Source organism: Bipolaris oryzae (assembly GCF_000523455.1).
Source record: "Bipolaris oryzae ATCC 44560 unplaced genomic scaffold scaffold_6, whole genome shotgun sequence".
NCBI classification, from domain to species: Eukaryota; Fungi; Ascomycota; class Dothideomycetes; order Pleosporales; family Pleosporaceae; genus Bipolaris; species Bipolaris oryzae.
In genome coordinates this window covers 1-26,650 of record NW_006911282.1, presented here as the reverse complement: position 1 = coordinate 26,650, position 26,650 = coordinate 1, and the positions used below count along the sequence as shown (strand labels likewise).

At 49.6% G+C, this 26,650-nt stretch overlaps 14 protein-coding genes across 14 annotated transcripts; 9 read left to right on the top strand and 5 right to left on the bottom strand.

Moving 5' to 3' along the window:
- Positions 1-338: 338 nt before the first annotated feature.
- Positions 339-902, bottom strand: COCMIDRAFT_22137 (uncharacterized protein; the record flags this gene model as incomplete). Its single annotated transcript, XM_007684946.1, has 1 exon — positions 339-902. The coding sequence occupies one exon, from the start codon at positions 900-902 to the stop codon at positions 339-341; it is 564 nt and encodes a 187-aa protein (XP_007683136.1).
- On the top strand, positions 901-1,642 carry COCMIDRAFT_32353 (uncharacterized protein; the record flags this gene model as incomplete). The annotated part of the gene is made up of 4 exons (XM_007684967.1): positions 901-903; positions 1,316-1,372; positions 1,431-1,560; positions 1,614-1,642. The coding sequence occupies 4 exons, from the start codon at positions 901-903 to the stop codon at positions 1,640-1,642; spliced, it is 219 nt and encodes a 72-aa protein (XP_007683157.1).
- A 406-nt stretch (positions 1,643-2,048) lies between these two features.
- Positions 2,049-4,419, top strand: COCMIDRAFT_32352 (uncharacterized protein; the record flags this gene model as incomplete). Its single annotated transcript, XM_007684966.1, has 3 exons — positions 2,049-2,217; positions 2,276-2,596; positions 2,666-4,419. 3 exons carry the CDS (start codon positions 2,049-2,051, stop codon positions 4,417-4,419), a joined length of 2,244 nt encoding a protein of 747 aa, XP_007683156.1.
- An 835-nt stretch (positions 4,420-5,254) lies between these two features.
- COCMIDRAFT_82238 (uncharacterized protein) lies at positions 5,255-6,381 on the top strand (the record flags this gene model as incomplete). Its single annotated transcript, XM_007684991.1, has 5 exons — positions 5,255-5,291; positions 5,346-5,780; positions 5,922-6,024; positions 6,117-6,234; positions 6,313-6,381. The coding sequence occupies 5 exons, from the start codon at positions 5,255-5,257 to the stop codon at positions 6,379-6,381; spliced, it is 762 nt and encodes a 253-aa protein (XP_007683181.1).
- A 262-nt stretch (positions 6,382-6,643) lies between these two features.
- On the bottom strand, positions 6,644-6,928 carry COCMIDRAFT_32350 (uncharacterized protein; the record flags this gene model as incomplete). The annotated part of the gene is made up of 1 exon (XM_007684965.1): positions 6,644-6,928. The coding sequence occupies one exon, from the start codon at positions 6,926-6,928 to the stop codon at positions 6,644-6,646; it is 285 nt and encodes a 94-aa protein (XP_007683155.1).
- A 590-nt stretch (positions 6,929-7,518) lies between these two features.
- On the top strand, positions 7,519-8,568 carry COCMIDRAFT_22134 (uncharacterized protein; the record flags this gene model as incomplete). The annotated part of the gene is made up of 4 exons (XM_007684945.1): positions 7,519-7,532; positions 7,585-7,697; positions 7,886-8,230; positions 8,285-8,568. 4 exons carry the CDS (start codon positions 7,519-7,521, stop codon positions 8,566-8,568), a joined length of 756 nt encoding a protein of 251 aa, XP_007683135.1.
- Positions 8,569-9,614: 1,046 nt separating this feature from the next.
- On the top strand, positions 9,615-10,311 carry COCMIDRAFT_22133 (uncharacterized protein; the record flags this gene model as incomplete). Its single annotated transcript, XM_007684944.1, has 2 exons — positions 9,615-10,091; positions 10,129-10,311. The coding sequence occupies 2 exons, from the start codon at positions 9,615-9,617 to the stop codon at positions 10,309-10,311; spliced, it is 660 nt and encodes a 219-aa protein (XP_007683134.1).
- A 1,716-nt stretch (positions 10,312-12,027) lies between these two features.
- COCMIDRAFT_32347 (uncharacterized protein) lies at positions 12,028-13,398 on the top strand (the record flags this gene model as incomplete). Its single annotated transcript, XM_007684964.1, has 1 exon — positions 12,028-13,398. One exon carries the CDS (start codon positions 12,028-12,030, stop codon positions 13,396-13,398), a length of 1,371 nt encoding a protein of 456 aa, XP_007683154.1.
- Positions 13,399-13,785: 387 nt separating this feature from the next.
- COCMIDRAFT_976 (uncharacterized protein) lies at positions 13,786-14,055 on the bottom strand (the record flags this gene model as incomplete). Its single annotated transcript, XM_007684920.1, has 2 exons — positions 13,786-13,815; positions 13,867-14,055. The coding sequence occupies 2 exons, from the start codon at positions 14,053-14,055 to the stop codon at positions 13,786-13,788; spliced, it is 219 nt and encodes a 72-aa protein (XP_007683110.1).
- Positions 14,056-15,517: 1,462 nt separating this feature from the next.
- COCMIDRAFT_32346 (uncharacterized protein) lies at positions 15,518-16,943 on the top strand (the record flags this gene model as incomplete). The annotated part of the gene is made up of 3 exons (XM_007684963.1): positions 15,518-15,708; positions 15,793-16,440; positions 16,529-16,943. The coding sequence occupies 3 exons, from the start codon at positions 15,518-15,520 to the stop codon at positions 16,941-16,943; spliced, it is 1,254 nt and encodes a 417-aa protein (XP_007683153.1).
- A 558-nt stretch (positions 16,944-17,501) lies between these two features.
- On the top strand, positions 17,502-18,557 carry COCMIDRAFT_82345 (uncharacterized protein; the record flags this gene model as incomplete). The annotated part of the gene is made up of 1 exon (XM_007684990.1): positions 17,502-18,557. One exon carries the CDS (start codon positions 17,502-17,504, stop codon positions 18,555-18,557), a length of 1,056 nt encoding a protein of 351 aa, XP_007683180.1.
- Positions 18,558-18,841: 284 nt separating this feature from the next.
- COCMIDRAFT_32344 (uncharacterized protein) lies at positions 18,842-19,459 on the bottom strand (the record flags this gene model as incomplete). The annotated part of the gene is made up of 4 exons (XM_007684962.1): positions 18,842-19,038; positions 19,089-19,173; positions 19,233-19,337; positions 19,391-19,459. The coding sequence occupies 4 exons, from the start codon at positions 19,457-19,459 to the stop codon at positions 18,842-18,844; spliced, it is 456 nt and encodes a 151-aa protein (XP_007683152.1).
- A 252-nt stretch (positions 19,460-19,711) lies between these two features.
- COCMIDRAFT_32343 (uncharacterized protein) lies at positions 19,712-21,523 on the top strand (the record flags this gene model as incomplete). The annotated part of the gene is made up of 5 exons (XM_007684961.1): positions 19,712-19,797; positions 20,126-20,186; positions 20,244-20,355; positions 20,412-21,157; positions 21,239-21,523. 5 exons carry the CDS (start codon positions 19,712-19,714, stop codon positions 21,521-21,523), a joined length of 1,290 nt encoding a protein of 429 aa, XP_007683151.1.
- Positions 21,524-21,841: 318 nt separating this feature from the next.
- On the bottom strand, positions 21,842-23,890 carry COCMIDRAFT_32342 (uncharacterized protein; the record flags this gene model as incomplete). Its single annotated transcript, XM_007684960.1, has 6 exons — positions 21,842-21,867; positions 21,955-22,494; positions 22,537-22,574; positions 22,637-22,851; positions 22,944-23,038; positions 23,719-23,890. The coding sequence occupies 6 exons, from the start codon at positions 23,888-23,890 to the stop codon at positions 21,842-21,844; spliced, it is 1,086 nt and encodes a 361-aa protein (XP_007683150.1).
- Positions 23,891-26,650: the final 2,760 nt, after the last annotated feature.

The window sequence follows — 26,650 nt, the reverse complement described above, 5'->3', positions numbered from 1 at the left end:
AATCCTCACGCGAGATCCTGGTATACTGTCTTATGGGCGTAGAAGAAAGCTGGATCACGGTTAAGCCGGAGCACCTCCTTGAACCATGGGCCGAGAGGCTTGTGGTGGGTGGAGAGTAGCTTGACTTTGATGATCATACATATACACTGGAAGCTAGCCCATCTGGCAAGCGTCTATGGCTGAAGGCTCGCACAGCGTGGCCGGCATCATCAATCTCGAGTCGGCCAATTACTGCTGGCCCTAAGCCGGCTATGTCGTGCGACAAGCTGGGTTGATGTGCTGCAAGCACCCCAGTGAGCGCGCAGCTGCAGTAATTGTCGCATCATTATATCCGGCCCTCATTTCAGGACGGTGTGTGCGCCTCTTGCTGCGAGATAGCCTTCGGATACATTCTGCGGCATTGTCCTGATGCTGCCAAACACTTCCTTGTTGTGGTATCTCAGACGCGTCTTGGGATCCGTGTATGGTGCAGGGAGGCCGGTAATGTCGCAGTACTTTTTCTGACTGCTTGGGTGGAAGCTCGGTGCAGACTCGATGTTTGTGTATGTGGGTGCAGGGCCGGCTGCGTTCCCTCCCGCAGCTGCTCTGCCATTCTTCTCTAGTACCAGCGTACTCAGGCTTTGAGCCGCCTGTGCAATATTGGGCTGTCGCCCAGCGTTTCCAGCTGCATTGGTGCCTTCACTGATGGCAGCTGGAGTTGAGATACCACTGTTGTTCTGTGTGGCCATCACCGAGGCCTCTTTCCGTGAAGCTTCGCCGAGGATCTGCTTGAGGTTCTTGTTGCGGCGCTGTGGCGGCTTCCAGTTGGGATTCCGGAAGGGCTTGGCGACTGCATAAATGTCGAGCTTGTCCAGGAGCGCTTGATGCGTCTTTTCGTCTGAAGCGGCTGTCAAGGGCGCCATGGTGTGAGGATTCGGTGGTTAGGATTCGGTACTTGTGCTTGGCTATGTCGCGTTCCTTCAGCAGTGCCTGGTCGCGTCGCTCGTCCAGAGGCTTTGGGTGCTGATGTTGCGTGCGAGGTAGAAGGGTATATAGTTTCGAAATACAAGCTTCTGTGTATCTAGCCACAGAGGGTGAACGAGATGGGTAACGTGTACGTGCAAGGATGAGGATGGCTGCGCTGAGAGACGGAGCTTGCGGAGGTGGAGCTCCTCCGAGGGACCTGCATGAGGTCGCTCACACTAGCTGTTTTGATCCTCCCCACCAAACATCTCCAAGGCGCGCGCACTCCATAGCAACACAATACAGCCGCAGACATGGTGAGCTCTACGAGCATGTCTCTTGTAGCCGAGTCGGGTATCTGACAGGTCTGCAGGAAAGCCCCCATGAACACCAGCAAAGCCAACTGCTTTCGCGCATCATTGTCAATGTTGTTAGTCTACCCACGTCTTGGAGCAGCAAGGCCCATAGTTATACTGACTACCGCAAAGGAGAAACTAAACGAGGCAATCATGATGTTGAACAAGAACCTCCAGGAGATCAACATCCAGAACATGGACACGGAGCTGGTGGCCCAGATGTTCAAGAACTACCAATCCAATGTGCTCTTCCACCTTGAAGGTACACAGTGCATGACCCGATGAGCGTTTACAGAAATGACTGACAGCTTCTAGCAACAAACGGTCTCAAGGATCCTGCATGAGCGGAAACATGTGCGCTCACATATGTGTACATAGATTGTGTCTCCAACATGCAGTAGACGACGATGGATGAGCTTAGTAGATAACCCATGTATGCATCGCAGTAGGAATCACAACTGAAGTAATCAGGTAGCCAAATAATGAGATATGAAATTACTACAATTCATGACGCAGAACCATACTAGTACGTAGTAGGCTCAGACAGTGCACATATCCAAGGAGCATGCGGAGACGGGCCCGGACCACCGAGCACCAGTACCCAGAGAGCCTCACGATGACAACCACCATGTCGCGCAACAATCGCGCTAACCACTCACGCAATACACACACGCCCCACGCTCCTCCAGCTGCGACATGATCTAGATACCACCCACGCAGCTTCAGCCCCATCTCCCACTCGACGCAGACATGGCTCCCTCGGCCATTGACGAGATGCCTCAACCCGCCGGGCGCAATCCACCTAAGCCTCCGCCAAAGCTATGGAGCGTGTCAGAGCCACCTTTCGAGGGCTTCCGGCCTGTCGACCATGAAGGCTGGTCGCGTAGCAACAGCGAGACGGCCATAGTCATCGACAATGGTACCATTCACGCATCCACCATCGCCTTCTTGTCGCTGTATAAGCTGACGCATTGCAGGCTCCTCAGCAGTTCGCGCCGGATGGTCTTTCGACTCGAAACCGCGACTCTCAGTGCTCCCCAACATGGCCAGGTATCGCGATCGTAAGCTGAACCGGACCTTCACCTTCATCGGAGCGGACGTCTACGCGGATGGCACGGCGCGAGGACAATCTAAGCCCGTCTACGAACCCGGCAGCAACATCATCAACAACTGGGACGTCATGGAGGGCGTGCTGGACTACTGCTTTGTCAAGATGGGCTTGGACGGTCAATCGGGGCGCATAGAACGACCCGTTGTTATGACCGAGCCTATCGCCAACCTGGGCTATTCAAGAAAGAGTATGTGAGCCTGCGCAGGATGGAGCCTCGTGTTCTTGTGTTGCAGCCCGCTAATCGTGTATTTCACAGCTATGTCTGAGATCCTGTTCGAGTGCTACGGTGCACCTTCGGTCGCATATGGAATTGACTCGCTCTTCTCCTACGCTTACAACGGTGGTCGCAGCGGCTTGGTCATGGATTCTTCATACACTTCCACTCACGTTATTCCCGTCGTCAACTCAAAACCTCTACTATCGCAAACAACGCGACTCAACTGGGGCCGTTTCCAGTCCGCACAATACCTACTGAAGCTTCTGAGGCTAAAGTATCCCACCTTCCCTGGCAAGATCAGTGACAATCAGGCCGAGGATCTTGTCCGCGAGCACTGCTATGTATCGCAAGATTACGAGAATGAACTCAGCCACTATCTTGACTGGACTGGCCTCGAAGACCGAGATCACACAATTCAGTTCCCCTACACAGAGCAGATCGTAGTGCAGAAAACGGAAGAAGAACTAGCCGCCGCTGCTGAGAAGCGCAAGGAAAGTGGCCGAAGATTGCAGGCTCAGGCTGCCAAAATGCGTTTGGAGAAATTGAAGAAGAAAGAGGAAGAGCTCGAGTGGTGCCTACAGTTGCAGGCACAGCTTGAAGAGATTACTACAAAAAAGGAAAAGGCCCGTGTACTTGAGTCTAATGACTTTGACGACGAGAACCAGCTCAACAAACGTGTCAAAGAACTAGAGTTTGCCATCAAGAAGGCCCGGAACAAGGATCTCGGCGATGTAGAGGAGGAGCAGGCCGAAGCACCTACTTTCCCTCTCCTCGACGTTCCAGACGACCAGCTAGATGAGGAAGGCATCAAGCAAAAGCGGCAGCAACGGTTGATGAAGTCCAACTACGACGCCCGTCAACGCGCAAAGATAGAAAAGGAAAAGGAAAAGGCACGACTGGCAGAGGAACAGCGCCTAGATGACCAACGGCGAGAGGAGGATCCTCAAGGCTGGATTGAGGAGCGCAGGATAGCACGACAAGCCATTATCCAGAAGATCAAGGACCGTGAGCGATTAAAGGCCGAACTCGGAAACCGCAAATCCCTCGCCAACCAGATGCGCATGAAATCCATCGCGAACCTTGCATCTGACACCCCGACTAAGAAAAGACGGCGAGGTGGCGGTGACGACGACACATTTGGTGCTGATGATGCTGATTGGGGCGTTTACCGCACCATTGCAACAGGTGAAGGCTCTGACGATGAGGAGGAAGAGGACCTCTCCAAGAACCTCAAAGAGATAGAGTCTCAACTCCTCAAGCATGATCCTGACTTTACGGAAGAGTCAACACGGGAAGCGCAGACTGATTGGACCAAAAGTATACTTCATGCCTTTCTGCATGGCCCCTACCCGTTTGATCCAGAGTCGCAAAAGGAAATCAACCAGATCCATCTTAATGTCGAACGCATCCGCGTTCCAGAAGTGGTCTTCCAACCTACGATTGCTGGTCTCGATCAAGCCGGCATCGTTGAGATCGCATCCAACATCCTCACCGAGCGCTTAGGCGATTCTCCCTACCATGATGACGTCTTGAAAGATATTTTCCTTACGGGTGGTAACACCATGTTCCAGGGCTTCGAGGAGCGACTCAGAGCCGAACTGAGAGCCGTTTTACCGGCGGAACAGACAATCAGTGTACGGAAGGCGGGTGATTGTGTGCTGGATGCTTGGAAGGGAGCTGCACAGTGGGCTGCGAAAAAAGAGTCGAAACACAATTTCATTACCCGAGAAGAGTTTTTGGAAAAAGGAGCAGAGTACATCAAAGAGCATGATCAGGGCAATGCAGCTTACTAGGCCATTGCCATCTTTTGTTTCACTAGTTTTTGTCCTTGTTGAGCTTTAGTTCTCGTGTAGTCTAACATTAATGGCGGGTAGATGGCGTATTATTCTACTATGGTGGACTTTGCTGATTGGGGTCTCTGATGCTTGCAGTATTTGAAACGGGACATTTGATCGTCTTACTTTACTTCTTGATTCAGTCAATCACACGATGTGGGTATGTGAATCTACCAAATAGTAATGATCCTTATCTATATCATTGGTCTTGCTTGCAGATTAGCGGTCAGCATCTGGGAAGTGCTCTTGTGCTGCAATGCCCCTTTCGATCGCGCCAAAAGCCTCAATTTACTGCTGTTCAATCCAAATGTGAGAAGAATAGGTGGAGGGAAGGCGGCCCTAGAATTTAGGTCCCACAGCATTGCGCTGTTTCTGCAAGCCTAGTCGTTGGACTACTGTGGCAGGTACCAACACAATGGTGGATACGAGATCTGCCAGCACTGTCGACCAGGGAGATGCTCACCCTACGTAACACTTAAAGGGCCGACTTAGCGTTTCGATCGAGCGAAGCAATTCGCCAGCAGCTTTCCGGACACCCGCTCTGTCGCAGCCTGGGTTATTCCCATCGTACAACCGGACCAGCACGGCTTTGTTGGAGCGGGATCATAAACAGTGTGTAAGAAATAAAGTTTGAGCCGCGTGCTTTGGTACTACATAAATACGTGTCGCCATCGCCATTTGGATTACAAGTTTTCCTGCTTCTTGAGATCTTTATAGTACCATCTACGGTATATCCTACTACAATCCAGCTTTTTTTTCAAATACCTAGCATAAACATAACACTAAGCCAAACATGCCTACCACAGTTCTCATCACAGGCGGAAACCGCGGTATGCACCTTTAGCCTTGCTTTTCCATGCCAATCTTCTCATGAATTCACCTAGGGCTCGGTAAGGCTTTGGCAGAAGCATATCTTTCTATCCCAGACACAACCGTGATAGCCACAGTACGCGATACAACCAAAGCCGACGCCGCGCTGGCGCCTCTCCCCAAGGCCTCGGGATCCCGGGTTCTGACTGTGTATATGGAAATGGGATCCTTTGACACGATAATAGCTGGTGTCGAAACGCTAAAGACCACGCACAATATCACATCTATTGACATTGTCATTGCCAACGCAGGTCTTGTGGGGCCAACCCTCGGTCTCGCAAATACTCCCTCATCCCAGCTCCAACCATTCATTGATATCAACGCATACGGTCCCTTTGAGCTGTTCAAGGCCGTTCTACCTCTTCTTCGCGCTTCTACTGCCGAAACAAAGGGCAAATTCATCTATGTCTCGAGTGGCGCTGGAAGCCTGACTGGCATGCTTAACATCCGTAAGTGGTATCCAGATGTAATGATCATCGCACTTTGATGTGTCGGCTGTATATATGCGGCCAGGTACTGGGCTTTTTTTTCGTTGGTATCGAAACTTTCTGCAGGGCCTCATGCTAACTTTGTGTCTTTCACAATTAAAGTACCCGTGGCTGGATACGGAGCAAGCAAAGCACTAGCCAATTACTTGTTCAAGTGGCTGGCTCTCGACAACAAGGATGTGATTGTTTGGTCATGCGATCCAGGGTACGTGTCTATTGTCTTTTACATCATCACCAGCATTGCTTTGTACCTCTAAAAGGGAAATGAAAACCTGCTAATTACACTCGTACCAACAGATTGGTCGACTCTGATGGTGTTCGTGAGAATCTCGAGCAGGCCAAGGCTTTGGGCCTCGACATGTCTTTGTTTTCCTTTTCGCCAGTGGACGAAGTTGCGCGTGCAATGCAAAAATCGGTATGTATGGCTGGATGATGACGTTGAGAAGCATGTAAGGAAAATCGGAGAAATGGGCTGACATGGAAAACCAAATAGATTGCTGCTGCGACCGAGAGCTCAAGCGGACAGTTTCTGTCGAAAGAAGGTACCCAGATGCCGTGGTAAAAGACGAGTTCTCGTTGCTATATGACGAAGCGCGAGCGTAGACGGTATCTTTGATACTTGGAAATTGGATTCAGTATACCGTAAATCAAGCGTAGACCTAGAAGCATCGGTGCTTCTCCATTGTTGCTGTCACTCTACTTCGCCGTGTGACCTACTACTCTGGCTTTTAAAATCACACACACATAGAGAACCAAACTTGCATTCCCAGGATACTCTTTTCATGTTAAATACAAAAAAACAAAATAAAATACCCACAACAAAATTAGGCAACCGATCCATGGTTATCTTTTCCAAGTGGCGGCAGCCATGTGATGATGCGTCGGATGTCTCTAATCTCATAGAAACACTCATAGTGTTCTTTGGCATACCGAATAGCACGCGAATGATCGTCTGTTGCATCTGCGGCAGGATCTGGCTGATTGGCAAGAAGCATCTCGTAGTATGGATTGCAGTATTGCAGGAATCCACGGGGATGCTCTATCATATATTCCCTATACCGGTAAGCTAGAGCATATGGGTCCTTGTCTAGGTCAAGTGGCTCTGCCATTATATTATAAATGATTTTGACGTTGATGCGCGAGTATGATATGAGAGATTGGGTTACTGGTCACCTCTTTGGTCGTTTTGATGATATCGCAACAAAGGAGGAATGTCTTTGTTGTTCAACGGGATAGTGACTATGATACTGTGAGACTCTGGGTCTACTAGTTCCTTTCAGACTTGAAACAACACGCTGCATAGGAGGATTAAGCCCATTGTACCGATGTGTTTGTTTGATGGGACTTCTATTTTATCACCAAGTCTCGGAGAGCAATCGAGTTGGAGTGGAGGGGAAGAAGACAGTTATAGGTTACAATAAGTCCCGGGCTTCTTGACAATGGCTATTGCAATCCATACAATAGGTGAATTGTCAGTTTTTCGAGTAGTGACATTGCTCATAAATGTCATTGAGCGGCAGCGACAAAGGCGACATGGAACAGTAGTATGTGTGTTCACGACCCTCGCCCATGGACGCTCGTGCCAAGAGTGGATCCTGGACAGGCTAGTGTGCGCGCTTGGGTAAGTGGGGCTTAGCGCAGATGCTAAGATTCTGGCAAAAATTGAGCTTCCGAACAATTTCTCGAACACCACTTCAACATGTCACCGAAGTCGTACGTTTGTTTCATCCAAGTCATCATGTTAACACTAATCAGATGATTGTAGAACTGTTCCAACGCAGAGCGACATTACGCTTGTGCCTGAGAACCTTCTCAAGAAGAGGAAGTCTCAAGAGAAGGCTCGCGAGGAGCGCGCAATCGCAACCCGGGAAAAGCGAGGTACGAGCCATCTCGCATGCCATGGCAGACTCCGAGAGGCCGATTACGATGATTATAACAACCACACTATCGGCTAGACTCCGGTCAATGTTGTCGAATTGTTAACCATCTTTCGGGAATGAGAAAATTGACCTCTTGGAATCTCATGGCATGCTATCCTGGTATGAGACAATGCTGACATGAGACAGACAAGAACAAGAAGAAGCGCGAGGTCATCTTCACAAGGGCAGAGAAGTATGTCAAGGAATACCGCGATGCCGAGAGGGAGCGCATAAGGCTGTCGCGCGAGGCCAAGAAGAGCGAAAGTCTCTATGTGCCCGAAGAGCCAAAGCTTGCCTTTGTGGTGCGCATCAAGGGTATCAACAAGATTGACCCCAAGAAGCGCAAGACATTGCAGCTTCTGCGGCTGCTCCAGATCAACAATGGCGTCTTCATCAAGCTTACCAAGGCTACCATGGAGATGTTGAAGATTGTCGAGCCGTTTGTTGCGTATGGTTACCCGAACCAAAAGTCGGTCCGTGAGCTTATCTATAGTAAGAGTGACCCCCAGTGTAAAGGGATGTTGGCAGTACTGACGTGATTGGCAGAGCGTGGTTATGGCAAGGTTGATAAGCAACGGATTCCCTTGACTGACAACGAGATCATCGAGGAGAATCTGGGCAAGTACGGCATGATCTGTATGGAGGATCTGATCCACGAGATCTGCACTGTTGGCCCCAACTTCAAGGCGGCGTCCAACTTCCTGTGGCCGTTCAAGCTCAACAGCCCAACGGGCGGCTTCCGCAAGAGAAAGTTCAAGCATTATATTGAGGGCGGTGACTTGGGCAACCGGGAAGAGAAGATCAACGAGCTGATCAGACAGATGAACTAGTGCAGTGATTTGAGTTTTTGTCTTTGTTCAAGGGTTGGCGCGCAAAAAGCTGGTCGGATATACCACGGGACGGAGCATTTACATTGGCGTTTTGGGACACTTTGACGGAAGTGGAGGGCACGGTCCCTCTGACGAGTCTAAGTACTTGAGTAGTTGGGTGCAAGGCACCAGCATATTGAATGCATATGACGAGGCAATGTTGAAACTTGTGCAATGTTTTGGCTGAGAAGTGTTGTCTGTCCGACAGTGGACGTGGTGAATAGGGCTTGAGGATAGAGTTTATGTAAGTAGTAGCATATGGTCTTGTGCTTGGTGGCTTTTTTGTCTGTTCGCCCAGGTTGATGGCCAGCACGGAGGTCAGAGCTAGCAGGCGCTGCCTGTGCCTGTGCCTGTGCCAATGCCGCGAAGTCCGAAGGCCGAAGAGGTGCAGCAGACGGGTGCGAGAGTTCGAGTGGGCATTTTGAAATGCGATGCAGCGATGCAGGCGTGTCGAGAAGGGCAAGGCAGCCGTCGCTGAAACACGGGCACTCGGAGACGTGGTGTTGGCGGGGGGTCCACTAGGAGCGGCCAGGTGTCGCTCGTGATGTTTGGGTGTGCAGCAGCAAGGCCAGGGCTGGGGGCCCGGTTGGCAGGCACGTCTCGCAGGCCTCGCAGGCCTCGCAGCAGCCTGGCGCTGGCCGTCTTTCTCTTTCTCTTTCTCTTTCACGTGCCGGTGCCGCGGAGCTAGGCCGAAAAGGGCCAGTAGGAGAGTGACAGGCTGGCTAGCCAATCGACTAAGGGCTGCCGCATGTTCCATGAGATTTTTTCCTTCTAGCTGCCCACCCTCACCGCACCCAGCGGCCGGCGTCAAATTGAGGGCAATCTCGTCGACATGGCTCCAAACAAGATGCAAATTGACGCCACGTCAGGCGGCGGCAATGGCCCACGGGGTCCGGGTGGCCGCGCTGTGTGACCCAAGCGAATCGTGTGGTGCCTGAAGCCACACATTGCTGTGCCATGGGCGAGCAGTGAGCAGCGAGCGGCGAACAGCGAGCGTCACCAAGGCAATGGAGCGGCCAGCAGCCAATGGCCAGCCAATGGCCGGCAGCATAGGGGCTGGCGGTCGGAGGTGCTGGTGGAGCAGGTGGCCGGCCTCGAACACACTCACATGCATCCCAAGACGACAGGGTGGGCACTTGCTTATGCAATTGCACCGAGCCCAGAACGATGTGCCGAGCGCTTGGGGGGGGGGCTGCGAGCCCGCTGCCCGAGTGACGATTGCAATGGCACAGCATGTGCGTGGTAGTGGTGAGCAGGCGGGCGGAGGCGGTAGGTGTTGTAGGGTTAATGACGCCTACCCACCGGCCGCACCCTTGCCCATGCCAATGCCATCTGCATCCCAGCCCGCTTTCGCCGCCGACGTTGTCACCGCCACCGTGGTGTTCGGGCTTGGGGATCGATGTGCAAAGGTCACGCTGATCGCAGCACCACAGCTCCGCATCGCCGTACTCGTCTGCTGTCACTGCTACCTTTACTTGCACCATGTACGTAGTAGTAGTATACTGTAATCATAGCCCATAGCCCATGGCCCCCGCTCGCCGACACCTACCTAAACGTCTGACGCTTCCGTGGGCCACCTGTCGTGGGAGGCAGCAACTCAACGGCCGCGGCGGCACAATTTTTTTTTCACGCATGGCGAACGGGCCCGAGGTGACGGTGGTGGATATCGCCATCAGGCTGCGATTCGTGGGCTATGCGTCTTGATGCCCACCCACCACTACCACCACCACCAAAGCAAAGCAGAGAAAGCGCCAGGACACACAGGCTGCTGCTGCGTGCCGCAACCACGGCCTTCGGCTCGTGTCTGTTGCTCCTGCTCTTGCTGATGCAGCCGCCAATCTGGCCCCCCCTAATTTTGGATAGATATTAAACAACAAGGCACTCGAGCACAGTCGCAATGCCACGCGCTCGTCTGGCGGCGGCTGTTCGCTGCTTGGATTGCTGGTCCTCCTCCTCAGGCCTCTCCAGGCGCAGCGGCCCAGTCAGCCCGCTACTGCAGGCGTGCCGAAAAGAGGGCGGGAGGCCGGATTGCACGAGGAGAGGCGGGCGATACGTGGCTCGCTGTGGTCGCAGGCGCAGACGGCGGTCCCTGGCGGCGTTCATTGGCCTGGGGGGTCTTGGAGGTGCATTCGCTCGCTCCAATGCGTGCACAACCACTGCAGCACTCCTGCGTCAGGAGTCATGAGCGGTAGTCACCGCAAGCCATGGACGGAGGGGAAGACATGACCCACTAAACCCCAAGTGGCAGAGTTTTCATGGCACATGAGTGGGCACACACACATGTAATGAACCGTTGTTGCAGGCGCACCCTTCGGATGGAGACGGGCGTCCTACTACGTACAAGGCCCCTTCGCGGTTGCTAGGCCTCGCTAACTGCCCTCGACGACACACCACCCACTCATCACCGCTTTCTGCCCTGCCCTGCCCTGCCCCATCCCATCTTTCCCCCATCTCCCCCTCCCTCCCCTCCACCATCCATCCATCTCTCCCTCCCTCCTCTCTCCCTCGTCCTCCTCTCTCCCTCGTCCTCCTCATCCTCATCCTCCTCCTCCTCGTCGACCACCCCCTCCCATCTCCTCACGTCTCGTCGTCGCAGGTGTTGCTCGTTGCAACACAGTGACCCCAGCCAAACGGACGTGCGCATCCAATCTCGGCTGTCACGGCACCCCCAAGCCGCTCAGCGACTTGACCCGACGCTTGCTCTGTCTCCAGGCCTAGCCCAACTGCAAACCATCACTGTACTGCCACTCTTGGCTCGACAAGTCTGTCTGGCCCAGAGAAGACAAATCCCGGCTGCAGTCTCTGACATCAAGCGCCTCGCCGCCTGCCTCTTCCTCTCACACACACGCCCGGTGTGCAATCTTCGCCTCTGGTTTTGGCTTGCGCTGCGTAATTGGGCCCGGCTCGGTTTCAATCTCTGCTCCCTCTGCGCCATCCACCACAACATCCCCGACCCCAGCAACGTCGTCCTGCCCTCCCGACCACGCATCGCCGGATCTATTGACTTAGCCCCGGCTTGCTCTTGATCAACCGCCAGTTGCCCGCTATCTGTCGACGCATACTTGGCCGCCTTCATCTCATCTTACCCTTTTTCCGCTCGACGCCTGCACGCACGCACGCACACACGTACGTACGCACGTACGCGCCGCGCAACAAGCAGTGCCAAACATCCTCAACACACAACAACAAACACTCCTTGCAGGCGACAAATTTTCCTTGAATGAGCACATCTTGCTAGAGGGTCCGTAGGCTACTCTAGAGGCGGCGCGAACGAGAAGACTGTACGTCACAGCCAACAAATCTTTCCAGCGCCAATCCCCCATTCGACGCGCCACGCCTCGCTTGTTGCTGCTAGAAGCCTTCACTAACACAGTGCCAGGAGCCCTGCCAGTCTTCTCTCTGCGACGGTCCGACACCATCATGCCTTCCTTCTACCCCCGGCATAACATGCCTCGGCTCTCTCCGCCAGAGTTCGTGCCCAGCTATCACTCTGCATGCGGTGCATCATACCCACCGCAACAGCCTGCTTATGCTGGTCCTACGATCCGCCAACAAGATGATGGTTACGACTTCGCAGACCGCTACGGCCAACTGGCCATCGCCATGCCACCCATGTACCCGCAGGCCGGCACCTATCTAAGCACTGCACCCCCCAGTCTCCCTCCAGCCAACTCGTTCTACGATCCCATGGGCGCAACTCTTCCTCCAATGCGCATGCAGTCTGGAAACTCGATGGCGGATGCAGCAATGCAGCAACAGCAACAGCAGCAGCAGCGACTGCACGAGTACAACCAGCGCATAAGCCAACAGGCTAAGGAAGAGAAGCCCGTTGGTGGCGTCTCAGCCAAGTTGGACTACGACATGGAGGTCATGACCGATTTCGTATGCGACACAGCCCTGCGCCTCATAACTCCCGGTCGAATGATGCCTTCCACCTTTCGAAAATGGGTACATCAAGTCCTTTGTGCCACGAGGCTTCCCTCGGCAACCATCCTGCTCAGCATATTTTATTTGTCCAACAGGATGCCGATGCTGGCTCACGAGCCAAAGACGGATACTCATTTGTTCCGCCTGCTTACCATTGCGCTGGTGCTTGGTAGCAAGTTCTTGGATGACAACACCTTCATCAACCGTTCTTGGTCAGAGGTCAGCGGCATTCAGGTTCATGAGCTGAATGAGCTCGAGCTGGAATGGCTCCTCGCTATCAAGTTCAAGCTTCATCGCGACCCCGCGGAGCAACAAGGCTGGACCTCTTGGTCAGAGCACTGGAAGGAGTACCAAAAGACCGCTGCTGCACGCGCAGACCGTACCAGCAAGTTGAGTCCCATTGACACTACGATGCACCGACGCTCATTCAACTCCAACAAGCCGCTTCCTCCTCTGCCGATGCAGCAGGCTTACACTCCATCGTACGACTATGCGCCCAAGTCTGCACACTACAACCCTCCGTCTTATTCCCAGTACGATCCATGGAGGTCCGCAAGCGAACATTCTCCTGCGTCTGCACCTACCACGGGTCCCACCACTCCCGAGTACTATGGCGCAACGGGCACTTGGGCTCCCGTTGAGGGATATTCGCGTCGCACCATGTTCGGATTCCCACCCTTCTCTCAGCCCGCCCCTGTACAGGCGTCCCAACAGTCGTCCAACTATGGTCCAGCAGCCTACTCACAGTATACGCCTTCTGCATGGAACCAGCATGGCCTGAGTTGTGGATGTGCGTACTGTATCCAAAGACATCCGCCATACTTCATGGCTCCCGGCTATGGCCCCCAGGCTGTCGCTGTCTAAAGCTGTCCTCGATGAGCTGGACATTATCGCGACGCAGTCTTGTTGACTTTCCATGGATACACATTCGTCGTCCTATTTCAGCGCTTCCTTTGTTCAAAAAGTTTCTGCTCATTTACACAAAGTACCCCGGCTTACCGAAGCCTCCACCCCGATCATCCAGTCCCGGCCACTGGATTCATTTGTTCGCTTCGATTCCTTCAAGCCTAGACTACCGGACCCTCCTACGGCGCAACCGCCTTATTCCCTAAGCTATTTGCACACATATTGGCGCCACTCCGGATCTTACGAAAACGCATCAGGCTTGCAATTATTTTGCACGATAGATTTCACAATTGTCGTCCCCCCTTTGTTTTTTCTTTCTCCTTTCGCTCTTTGTTATCATGGGTATTACGTTTTAGACTTTGGTTTGTCCATGGTCTGATAGGAGCATGTCAGCGAAATTGTGGGTTCTCGGCGTTAATGTTTTACCACCTGGGGGTGCCATTTTGCACTTTTACGATTGTTCATTTCCTCAGCGCTTCCTCCAAGAATATGCACGGGGGGCTTCTTTATCCATTGGTTCATGGTTGTTTCTTCTTCGGGGGCAGGCTGGCGCTTCCAGGGCGTCAAGTCACTCCTCGCACTCCATACGTTGGCGGCTACCAACTTATCTGTCATTGCTGGAGTGCTGCTTATCACGTTCATGAATGTTTTTTCTTTTTTTCATTGTCGCCTTCCGCTGTAGTCGGGTTGTAATTAATGGCACAAGATCGGCGATAAGGAATTCGCTTTATTCTTTTCGGGGCGGTGGGAACAAAATACCTCTCGCTTTTTTTTACGGGCTTTTCCCAGCCTATGCACCACTTTAGGCAAACGGAGGAAGTGTTATTTTTGGCTTTTTTCTTGCTTTTTCCCCTTTCTTTCTTTAGTGTACTACTGTTATACATTGAAAGATCCTGATATCCCGGGACACAACAGAATGCGAAAAAAAAACCCTAGAAAAGCGACGAAGTCGTATAAGGAAAACATGACTCTTCTCAGGTTCCGAATATGGGTAGTGATGGAGTGTTTTCTCTTTGCTGTGTATAATTAGGTGGTTTGGGAGTGTGAGGGTATGAGTTGGGCTTCATAGGCCTCTGTTGGTTGGCAGAACAGAGTATCAGAAGATAGCGGCTTCTTCTCGTAAATTAGAAGACTGGTCCAGTGTATGCAATTCAATCTGAGTTGTTTCTATCTCGGTATACCATGTGCAGAGCGTGTGTTCATGGCTGTATGTAGATTCTCAGTCATAGTATGAGAGTGAAGTGTAAGAAATAGCAGGGTTGGTGCTACAACGCTTTATGCTGGCGCGATAGCCGCTTTGCCCATGGGCGTGACATACAGATCTTGGATTGATTGTGTATGCGCCAAAACCCCATGGCTGACCTCAGCACCACCTAAAGAGGACAGAACCCGAAGGGCAAGTATTAATTAGAGGCGCGTGTCTCTCCATATGCTGACAAGTCTGCATGGACGGACGAACTACTACCCGAAATTCCCCGCGGATAGGCAGAAGCGCGCTATGCACGAGGCTGACCAACACACGAACCCTGACCAGTCAGTCCCTCGATTCGAGCTGAAGACAGTGAACAAGAGATCGCACAACCCCATGGCAAATTTGTCCGAACACGGATTCCCTGTTGATGGCGAGAGAAAACGGCGAGTGGATTGGGTGGGTCTATAGCAAAGTGCTGCGCAACGCTAGCCACATGCATGGCTCGGTTATCTCACTACGTCAACCATGTTAACTCCGTTATGCCGCGATTCTTGCCCACTTGAGACTCATCTGCAGTCTTACCGCCAACTCTGGAGGACCAGAAGACCGTGGGGTCTAATCTTCTTCGTCCGCCTGTAAGAAGACGCGCGTGTCTGAGCCTTTGTGTGTGTGTGTGCACAGCCAGCCACAGCTGCAGCAGTTGGTGAGACCGAGCCTAACGCTGTATAACTACACCTACATATATATGCAATGCCTTCCCTGGTTTCGCTTTTTTCTCGTCGCTTGAGGCTCCAGCTGAATGAAGCGCGACTTACACAGTATCAACACAAAGCTCGCCGCTACCAGTGTTTCTTGCAAACACCGCAGTTTAGTACGACAATCAAGATGAGTTCAATCGGAGGCGCAACTATCGGTGCAGGGCTGTATGCTGCAGTGAGCAACCCAGCGCAGATTGCTGCTACGCCCGAGGACGCAGCAGATAAGAGACATCACTTGAAGAACGGCAAGGGGTTTACCAATCCCTGGGACAGCTATGTCGATGCTACTCCATGGCAATTGCTCACGGGCCTGGGTTGGTAAGGGCTCCCGTTTCCTCGCTACTCACGCTTCTTTACAAATAAACGTCTATGCAGAAATCATAATCTGACATACCCATCCAGGCGCAAAATCACTGGTCAAGTAAACGTCCCAGACACCACGCCACCCACTGTTCCCGTTCACACTGCGTCTTTCCTTCCCACTCGCGAAACATCCAAATTACGCGCAACATGGCTCGGCCATGCATGCTATTACGTTGAGTTCCCCAGTGGACTTCGCGTACTTTTTGATCCCGTCTTTGAAGACTGCTGCGCGCCCGTCAACATCAAGAGTCTAAAGCGTTTCACGCCTCCTCCTTGCGAGATAGAAGATCTACCCGTTGTAGACGCCGTCGTTATCAGTCACAATCACTACGATCACCTTAGTTACCCGACCATCCAGCGGCTGCACAAAAAGTTTCCCGAGGCACACTATTTTGCGCCCTTGGGTAACAAAGAGTGGTTTCTTAAGAGCGGTGTGACCAAAGTGACCGAGCTGGACTGGTGGGAGAGCAGAGACTTGCAATTGCAAGAAAAGAACGACGCTGTATCTGTTGTTCCGAGTGGAAATACAGAGGTGGACAAGAAGGTGAGCGGTAATGGCGTCATCACCGCGACCATAGGAGCACTGCCTTGTCAGCATGTCAGTGCCAGAGGTCCCTTTGACAAGTGCAAGACCCTCTGGGCAAGCTGGAGCGTTGAGTCTGGTGGTTCAAAAGTATATTTCGCCGGGTACGTTCTACTCCCCCACCTTGTGTGCCCTTTTCTCCGTCCGCTCAAACAATCCGATTTACTGACGAGCAAATCTTTTCTCTCTTAGTGACACTGGCTACCGAACCGTTCCCAAAGGTATACCTGCAACAGAAGACGACTACTCGGCCGCATACTCGCACCTCCCTACTTGCCCGGCCTTTGCGCAAATTGGTAAACACAGAGGCCCCTTCGATCTTGGCCTCATTCCCATTGGCGCATACGAACCCCGCTGGGCGTTTAGCAACGTCCATGCGAATCCCAAAGACGCAGTCAACATCTTCATTGACACTCGCTGTAAAAGAGCGCTAGGCATGCACTGGGGAACCTGGGTCTTGACAGAGGAGGAGGTCATGGCGCCGCCAAAAGAGCTCAAGGAGGCATGTGAATGGAAGGGTATTGAACACGGTAGAGGCGGCTTTGGCATTTGCGATATCGGGGAGTCGTGCGAGTTTGAAAGTGGAGCAAGCCCGGAAAAGAAGTAAACGTTTTTGTGGGGAAGGGGTTTGACTGGATGCGTGGTTGGCGGAAATGATTATTTTCAACTTTGTTTCTGATACCCGGGATTCGATTGTTGTGGTTTGTTCGAGCTGTTGAGCAAATGAGGACCCAGACATGAATTAGCTCTATTGCATTCTTGATCCTCACAACTGCTGTTTTGCACAGCTGATGCGTACATGGTTGTACCAAATTCCGGCCATGTGATTTCTACCGCTCCAAAACATATACAGCCGTGGGAGGTTGCTGGAAACTCTATAGTATCCCATCAATTCCTTGAGAATCTCAAGTCAACCCCTACCTCTATCGTTGTTATAAACATAAGTAATTCTAAACGTATTGCAAATTTAATATTATTGTGAAGTACATATTACATCGTCGAATATTTCTATAAATAGACTGAGTTCTGAGTATCCAATCTTAGCAGACTAGACCAGGGAATATAGACTTTAGGCGCTCTGCTATACATATGTTTATTACAACAACACAGTACGCTTTCCGACGAGACCTACCCGCCACAAAAGCGATAGCACGCACCCTCGGCAATGCTTCTCGAGCATATGAACCCCTGGTACCGTCCACCCTCTGAATTCGACCCAGCATCCTTAGCCGCCCTCTCGTTCCAAGCACCTGTCAAGCTCCTGCTCCACCACACCTACCAGTTCCTCAGCCACCTACACTCGACACCCAAGCCTCTTCATGAACTCCCCATACGTGTTGTTTGCATATCGGATACGCACAGTCAAATCCCCGACAACGTCCCCGATGGCGACGTGCTCATCCACGCTGGTGACATGACCAACGACGGGAGTGTGGCAGAGATACAAAAGCAGATTGATTGGTTGAGTGCGCTGCCGCACCAGGAAATCGTAGTGATTAGTGGAAGCCGTGACACGTTTCTCGATCCGAGGGTGAGGGCTTCGCTGTCGGAAGAGCAGCGGCGAGGCGCGTTGAACTGGAAGAGAGTGCATTACTTGCAGCACCGACGCGTCAGTCTCACGATCAAGGTCCAGCCTGTACACGGCGACGATGCTACTGCTGCAACCAGTGTGAACACGCCGTTGCTGGCTGCGGACCAGTGCCAGAGACGCATACGTATATATGGCGCGCCGCAAATACCCGCCTGTGGCCCCATGAACGTTCACGCGTTCCAGTACGAGCGGGGCCAAGATGCTTGGTCGGAGACTGTGCCTGAAGACATAGATATTCTGATTACGCATACACCTCCGAGATTCTACCGCGACCTTTCGTTGCCAGTGGGCTTAGGCTGCGAGCACCTGCTGGCCGAGGTTCAACGTGTGAAGCCTGCTCTACACGTCTTTGGTCACGTACACTGGGGAGCTGGTCAGACAGTCGTCTGGTGGGATAAAGCACATGATGCCTATGTGCAAGGGCTATCGATCCAGTCCAAATGGACTCGTGGGCTACTAAACCCAACCCTATGGTTGAATGTGGTAAGGGTTATATACCGCGGTATCAGGGAACTGCTATGGGATCGTGTGTGGGGAGGCCAAAGCCCTAATACTATCATGATCAACGCAGCCCAGATGCATGGAAACACAGGGCGTCTGGCCAACTCCGTCCAAGTCGTCGACATCTAATGTTGCCTATCACGGTATACAAGTACAAGTCGTAATCGTAATGTATAAATGAACACCTTTTTTTGATCAACACAGCAATAGCACTTCATTGTCGGGAAGCCTTTTCAAACTAAAAAGGATTCTGTTGATTTAGCTCGACTATCTCTCACACGAGAAGCCAAGTTCAACATGGAGACCAGGCAGATTCGCCGTTCCCCGCGACTTTATTGTGGTCATGAAACCATAAATCGTGCAAACCATGCCATGCCATATTCCACCACTGAGAGCCACTTGCGCGCATACGCTCAGAGACGACGACCACGGCGACCACCCTTTCTCCTGGTGGAGTCGGATGGGGTAGGGGTGACATCCTCAATACGTCCAATGCGCATGCCGGCACGGGCAAGAGCGCGGAGAGCGGACTGGGCACCGGGGCCGGGGGTCTTGGTGCCGTTACCACCAGTAGCTCGGATCTTGACGTGGAGAGCGGTGATTCCGAGTTCTGCATATATTAGCTCGTGCAAAAGAAACTTCTGGATGTGCCCGACTTACCCTTGCAGCGAGCGGCGACATCCTGGGCTGCCAACATGGCGGCGTAGGGAGAGCTCTCGTCACGGTCGGCCTTGACCTTCATGCCCTGTTGTACTGATCAGCGACTGTCGCATATAGTGAGTGAGCGCGTCTGGGCGCACTTACACCGGTGACACGGGAGATGGTTTCGCGGCCAGACAGATCGGTGATGTGGACAAAGGTGTCGTTGAATGAGGCAAAGATACGGGCAACACCGAAGACGAGCTCACCCTACAAGATGGTCAATTTATGCGGTTGTTTCCAATTGTCTCGCGACGACGAACCTCGCGGACCTGGGGTCCGAGCTGGATGTTCTCCTGGGGAGCGCGTGCAACCTTCTGCTTGGGAGGCATGTTGGCGGTAATTACGATCTGGGCGTGACTGGCGGATTCGTGATACTGTCGGCGACTGCAAAGACGAACTTTCTGGTGGGTGGAAATCGCTTGTGTGCGGAGGAACGTAACGCCGCTGTTAGCGCGCCAAGACCCCGACATAACTTTTCTCCATCAGCCGTGAGACGCCTGCAGTTCTTGCCTCTACTTTTCGTTATGGGCTGATCGCCAACACCAAATTCACGCACCGGAGCGTGCGATACCACTGCAACCATGCGAGACGGCAAGAGTGTTGGCCTCATTGGCATGGGCGACATGGGCAAGATGTATGCTCGACGCCTAAGCAGCGCTGGATGGAAGTGAGTGCATTCGCTCGTACCATAGTCCTATCTCGACTAGTTTTGCAATTGGTAAGTCATGACCTCTTTTACTCTCCTTCTCCCCTGTTATGATGACCGTGAGTGCATTTGGCTCGAGTACGGCGTCGTGTCCGCGCTGTTGCCGTCTTGGCTTTCAGCATCTGGCCACGGCGTCGTCCATGATGTGAATTCTCGCTACCTAACTTTATACAACTCTGAACTACACCAACTCCAATCCGCTTAGTTCATACTTGTCACGCGACCTTTGCTAACCAGTTGCTCACAGATTACTGCCATGATCAGCTTTGCTAATACGATCCCTCTCAAGGGTCCACGCTTGCGACCTCCCGGATAAGTTTGATTCATTAGTAGAAGAGTTCAAGGACTTTGTAGGATAGCACTTTTATATAAACTTGATCAATGAACTCATGCTGAGACTGTGCCAGCCCAGAGTGGAAATCATGCAAAACGGTCATCTCGTGTCTCGGTGCAGCGACTACATCATTTACAGCGTTGAGGCTAAGAATATCGATGCGGTCGTGAAGGCCTTTGGTCCTTGTATGCCGATGCTCCTGCCACTGGCATTGTCCGAAACTGACCTGTCTTGCGTATAGCTACCAAGGTTGGCGCCATAGTTGGCGGGCAAACGTCATGCAAGACCCCAGAAATGGATGCTTTTAACAAGCACCTTCCCAAGGATGTCAGCATCGTCTCCGTGCACTCCCTCCACGGGCCTGGTATAGATCCGAAAGGCCAACCGTTGGTGTTAATCAAGTACCGCGCCTCGGATGATGAATTTGCTTTTGTGGAGAATATCATGTCCTGCCTTGGCTCCAAGCACGTCTATCTTAGTGCTGAGCAACACGATCGCATCACAGCGGACACGCAAGCAGTAACACACGCCGCTTTTTTGAGTATGGGTGGCGCATGGTATGCCAACAACCAGTACCCGTGGGACAGCTCCCGTTACGTTGGCGGTATTGAAAATGTCAAGATGAACATCACTCTTCGCATCTATTCCAACAAGTGGCACGTCTATGCTGGACTGGCAATTCTCAATCCGGACGCCAAGAGGCAGATCAAGCAGTATGCCGAATCAGTCACTGAACTATTCAAGCTTATGCTCGCTGGGCAGCGGGATGAACTACGCGAACGTGTGCATACGGCGCGTAAAGCTGTATTTGGCGACAATGCAAGCGGCAAGAAGCTATTGCTCCGGGACGACCTGCTTGACCAGTTCGCCTTGGGCACAATTCCAGAAAAGAAGCTGAAAAACAACCACCTAAGCTTGCTCGCCATGGTAGACTGTTGGTGGAAGCTGGGTATAGTACCCTATGACCACATGATTTGCTCAACGCCGGTAAGAATCTGCCTTTTTTTCCCGAAACTCGACAAAACATACATGGAATTTCGTTAATTCGCTGACTATTGCTTTTTTTAGCCCTCGCGCATGTGGCTCGGCATCACCGAGTATCTCTTCTGCAACCCTGCTCTACTCGGAGAAGCTATTGAGACCGCTATTGACGACAACACGTTCCGCGCCGATGACCTTGAATTTACTTTCGCAGCCAGAGATTGGAGCTCGCGTGTTACCCTAGGCAACTTTGATGGCTACAGGGATAAGTTTGAGCAGATTCAGAAATACTTTGAGCCCAGGTTTCCTGAGGCAACTAAGCTGGGGAATGAGATGATCAACGTTATCCTGCAGAAGACGCAGGATAGTTGAGCCCAAGGGGGGGGGGGAGATGTGTATGTTAGGTATTCTGCAGCTCACTTTAATGAGCAATGGTGTCTCCGGAATGATACATACTGTGTGTGTCCTTTGCTACTATAACCACTTTGCTTTCACCCTTGTGCCAAGTTGTTATTTTCTGTACTTAAGTTCAATGCATCCTTTTTTTGGTACGTTGTTTTCACGCCAAGACTTGGGAAATGTAATTACACATTGAACTGTACGTTACGATCGCTCGCCAGAGGACTTTTATACTTCGTCCAGTCTAACAAACCAAACTCCTCAAGGCGCTTCTCCGTCCCAAGGGTTCGGTCACGTTGCTCGCAATACAAAACTTTCTAGTAGGTATGTTAGTATAGAGATAATAATTTATAGCTAAAGGTAGATTTTCTCTAAGCGCTAGTATGAGCCTTTAGCTATATTACCATTTCCCGCTATCTCCCACACCTTCTTAAAAGTTAGCTTTTCAATTACATCGTTAAATTCCTTACTTAAAAGCGGCCCCTGCTGATACCAGAAATGTCCTTTCTCCATCCATTGAGCATATCCCGCCAACCACCCCATCATGAACCTTCTCGCTTCTCCCCCACCCCCGAAAGACTCGTAAAGAACCTCTATCCCGGGGATTTGACTTATTTCCCCCATATTCGTCTTTTCTAAACTATCATATACGACTTCAAATTTGACTCGCATATGTTTCTCTGCTAATGCAACAACCACATTCCAAGTTCGATTGTCCTCCAAAATGAAGTACCGTTTCTGCCATGTCCCTGGCGGTTTGGCCAAAAGACGCGACGGGTATTTGCCGGTTGAGGAAGTATGTCTAAACGACACTGGAACATTCCCAGAGCCTGGGATCGCAGCATATTTAGCGGACAGGGAGACCGTGATTGGCAGAACTGCCACGTGTGTGGGCAGTGGAACGTAATAGTCCATGAAAATGCCTGGGTGGATCACTGCAAATTCTAGAGAGGTTTAGCCCAGTGCTTCGGCTATTCTTGTGTAACCTGCTACGTGTGAGGCGAGGAAAGGGTTATTAGAGTGTCTGGTTGACAAACAATCAGATACAACGCGAATGAGAACTAGCGCGAAAGATATTGGACTTACTCGTCAGTGAAGGGCAAGCCGCTGAATAAGCTAGGTATGAATCTCTTCGTCGTACTCGAATGTTCAGCAGCTTCAATAAGCTTCGGCTCTCCTGGGGAACCCAAGGGTCCACTGAAGATTGAAATCACTGCTTGAATTCCGTTTCGGTCAAGCAAAGTCTGGAGCTGGTCTACATCGGAGTAGTTGTTGGCATTGAGAACGCGAATCTTGTTATCCTCTTCGAATTTTAGATTTTCCTGTATACCCGAACCTGGGTAAGCATGGGAGATGAGGCCAGAGATCAAAAGGAATGGTAAAACAAAGATACCCTTCGGCTCAGAACAAGGACTTCGTAACTTCCATCTGACTTCAGGGCGTCAATGATGGCACGACCGAGACCGCTGGTTCCGCCGGCCACTGCAACTACTGTGAATATGACGATCGATGCACTGACAAGGAGTTCGGCGGTATATAATAGTGGGAATAGGATACAGAAGACGCCCCGTGAAACGTGGTTCAGATAGATGTGCGTATTTCAAGTTTATCAGCAATGATGATTTCTAATACTTATTCCATAGGTGTAACATTGGTCCGTTTAAGTTTGACCGGCCGTAGATCGGGCTCTTTTCTTGTGTACTTAACGCCGGCACGAGGTCGCTCAGAGTGTCCTATCAACTGTGCCAGGCTCTCGGTCGACCGATGAAGTCGGAGATAAAGTCGTCTAGCACCGAAAACCTAAAGCCTGCTTGAAGTTTTTATTGCTGCTACAACACAACTGGTGGTGTTTCATTGAATATGAACTTCGGAATAGGACATGTAGAGTTGGCTCGTTGACCTTATCCAGGTTGCATTTTGTATAATATTGTGATGGTGTGGATATTACGTAGAAAGGTGGCTTGGCTTCGCCGATCCACGTAAAGCCAAAATCTCTCCGATAGTCAAAACAGAGTCGAATGGGAACGAAATGTCTAAATCAGACGTGCTAATACACTGTACATATGCGCATAACATGTCTTTCGCGTAATTCGCCACTTAGTCTGGATCACAAACATCGATGCTTCCATAGTCTCAAACCGTTACTCTTTCCAACACAATCTTCTTACTTAGTTCTGAATTACAACACCTGTGATAGAGCAGCCGTACAGGCTTCTTCATCAGTCCATCTGGAGGCATATTGATATCAAACCCTAAGAGTGATCTTGTGAGAATTGTCTTGGCTTCTCGCCTAGCAAAGAAGCGCCTAGGGCGCATATGTCTTCTCAAACTAAAATTCATGTTGTATTCACTAGAGATGACGGACCAGAGGCGAAAATCGTGCATCAAACAACTCCAAATTCATTCGCTGCTTGCGACAACACATTCACCAGAACCTGTATCTTTATCTACACTGGAACCAACGGGATGATTGAGATATTTGCATAGTACTGAGCAGAGGGGTTTCTATACATATATGGCTGAACAGTGAACACAGTTGCGTCTTTTTTAGTCAAACATGCTGCTGGTTAAGTTAAGGCTTCTTTGTAGCCAATTCCTTGTAAAGATAGCGTCTGATAGCCTTTTTATCGAAAATACGGTTCACACATCAACTAAAGTGAGCCTCGGTTCTTGTTGGTCGGTTGCGGAGATGGTAAGGAGATCGAGCGCCAAAGCATCCGAGTTCTCAACTTCATGTGATCTCCGCAAGAATTGATTGCCGGCGCTGCGAAGTATCCATTGCTGCATTTCCATGGTTCCGGGCCTATTTAAAAGGATTTAGGATGTCTTGGTATTGACTTACTCGGGAATCTCCCTCTATATATCCTAGAAGAGTATAAGCCGATGGCTCGCTAATTCTCAGTGGCGATGTGAGAAATCAAGCGATCACCCGTGTACCATACTGCCAAATCGTAAACCATCAATTCTACCGGATCTATCGTCCATGACTAAGCTGTAGTCCGGCCACAGCTGTTGAAGTGTCGCCGCGGATTCGAGCAGCACAACTCTCTAATCCTCGCGTCATTGCCTCACAACTCCATAGTGCGAATTGCTCTTTCTTGCAATTGCCGTTGATATACATCTCTCATGTCAAGATTCGGATCTCACAACTGCAACCAGCCTCTTGACCCCTCATATTGGATTGCAGTTGAGTGGTTGCCTGAGTGCTTATCAATTCTATGAACCCTCATCGGCCATACATCCTCTTTCCAGAAGAAAAAGATGCCACAATCGATCCCGTGGAAATCCTCATCAAGGGGTGCTACACACCCGTTCTCGTAGAGCCTGATTGCTCATGCATCCACAACACAATCAGTACTTAACCGTCCATGCAGCATGTAGAGGCGCATTTGCAGGTGCACAGTTATGATAAATTATGTAAAATTCGTGGCTTGTGCTTTAACAGTGGGATTTCAAGACTTGTCAATGTACGTATTGTGTAAAAACAGCTAACGACCTAGGTACAATTCGATTAGGGTAAAGAGATGCGCGAATTACAATGAAGAAATGTTTGCTAGTGATACTAAGGGCCATCCACAACCTATGAAGGTCTGACTAAATTTAAAGGTGGAGTAAAATAGCCGACTGCCGACGGAAATAATATCATTTAAAACCTAAGGAAGTATATTCCTATCCACCTTATCCTCTCTATCTACTTTATATTTTTGTTATCTTTTAATAATGTACTATGACGTGTTTCACCACTAAGCGCCGCACTGCACTAAGCTACGTAGTCTTCCTACCAAAATAACGTTTTGATACTTCTTACATAATACTATAATTAATCTTAGTATTTAGTAGAATAAGATATTATTCTTTATATAATCTAATATTCGTAATATTCTCTAATTCTACTTAGCGTATATAGGGATTATATCTAACTTAACTATACTATCTATAATACTATTTACTATATAACGTGTTCTACTACTAAGAGTACTACTCTACTAAGTATACTACTTTTTCTTAGCATCGTAAACTTTATATATAATAAATAATGCCTTAATAATAGAATATAATATTCTACTTAGTAAGAAGATAGACTTAGTTTAGCTATTTAGGCTTATTATATAGGCTAATTTAAAAGTATTTAATACGCTACTATAGTCTATAACGTCTATTATTAGTAGATCTTTTAGTAGCTTTAAGAAATTACCTTTTAACTTATAATATAGCTAAATTACCAAAAGCTAACTTAATTTAAAAGTTAACTATTATATAATATATTATTAATTTAGACTTATAAATATTTACTCTCTAACTATATTAAATAGTAGATATAGTAAAGAAACTACTATATATATAAGATAATTAGTCTTTAGATAAAAACTAAATAAAGTAGTTTATATTATATATAAATAAGCTTAAAATAATATTTAATTAAGTAAAAGATTATTAGAGAATTTAGTAAGGGAATCTAAAGATTATTAAAGTATAGTTTAAACTTATATAAGAGACTGTTAAGAAGTATAACGTATTCTACTATTAAGAGAGCTACTTTATTAAGAGAGCTACTTTTTCTTAGTATCGCGAATATAACGTATAAATAATAATATCTTAATAATAAAATAGAATATTAATTTAGTAAGAAGGCTAAATTACTCTTACTATTTAGGCCTATTATATTAGATTAGTTTAAGAGTATTTAGTATACTATAGTAGCCTATAATATATAATATTCGTAAATCTCTAAGTAGCTTTAAGAAATTATATTTTAACTTAATATATAGCTAAAATACTAAAACCTAACTAAAGCTAAAGAGTAAATAATTATATACTATATTCTTAATCTAGACTTATAAGAAGTTATTTCTTAACTTTATAAAGTAGAAGATATAGTAGAGAAACTCTTATATATATAAGATAGTAAGTCTTTAAATAGAAACTAGCTAAAGTAATTTATTATATATTTAAATAAGCGTAGAATAGTATTTAATTAAATAAAGAATTTATAGAGAATATAATAGAAAGATCTAAATATTATTAATATATAATTAAAGCTTATATAAGAGACAATTAAGAAGTATAGAGTACTTTTAGATAATATCTATAACTTTAATA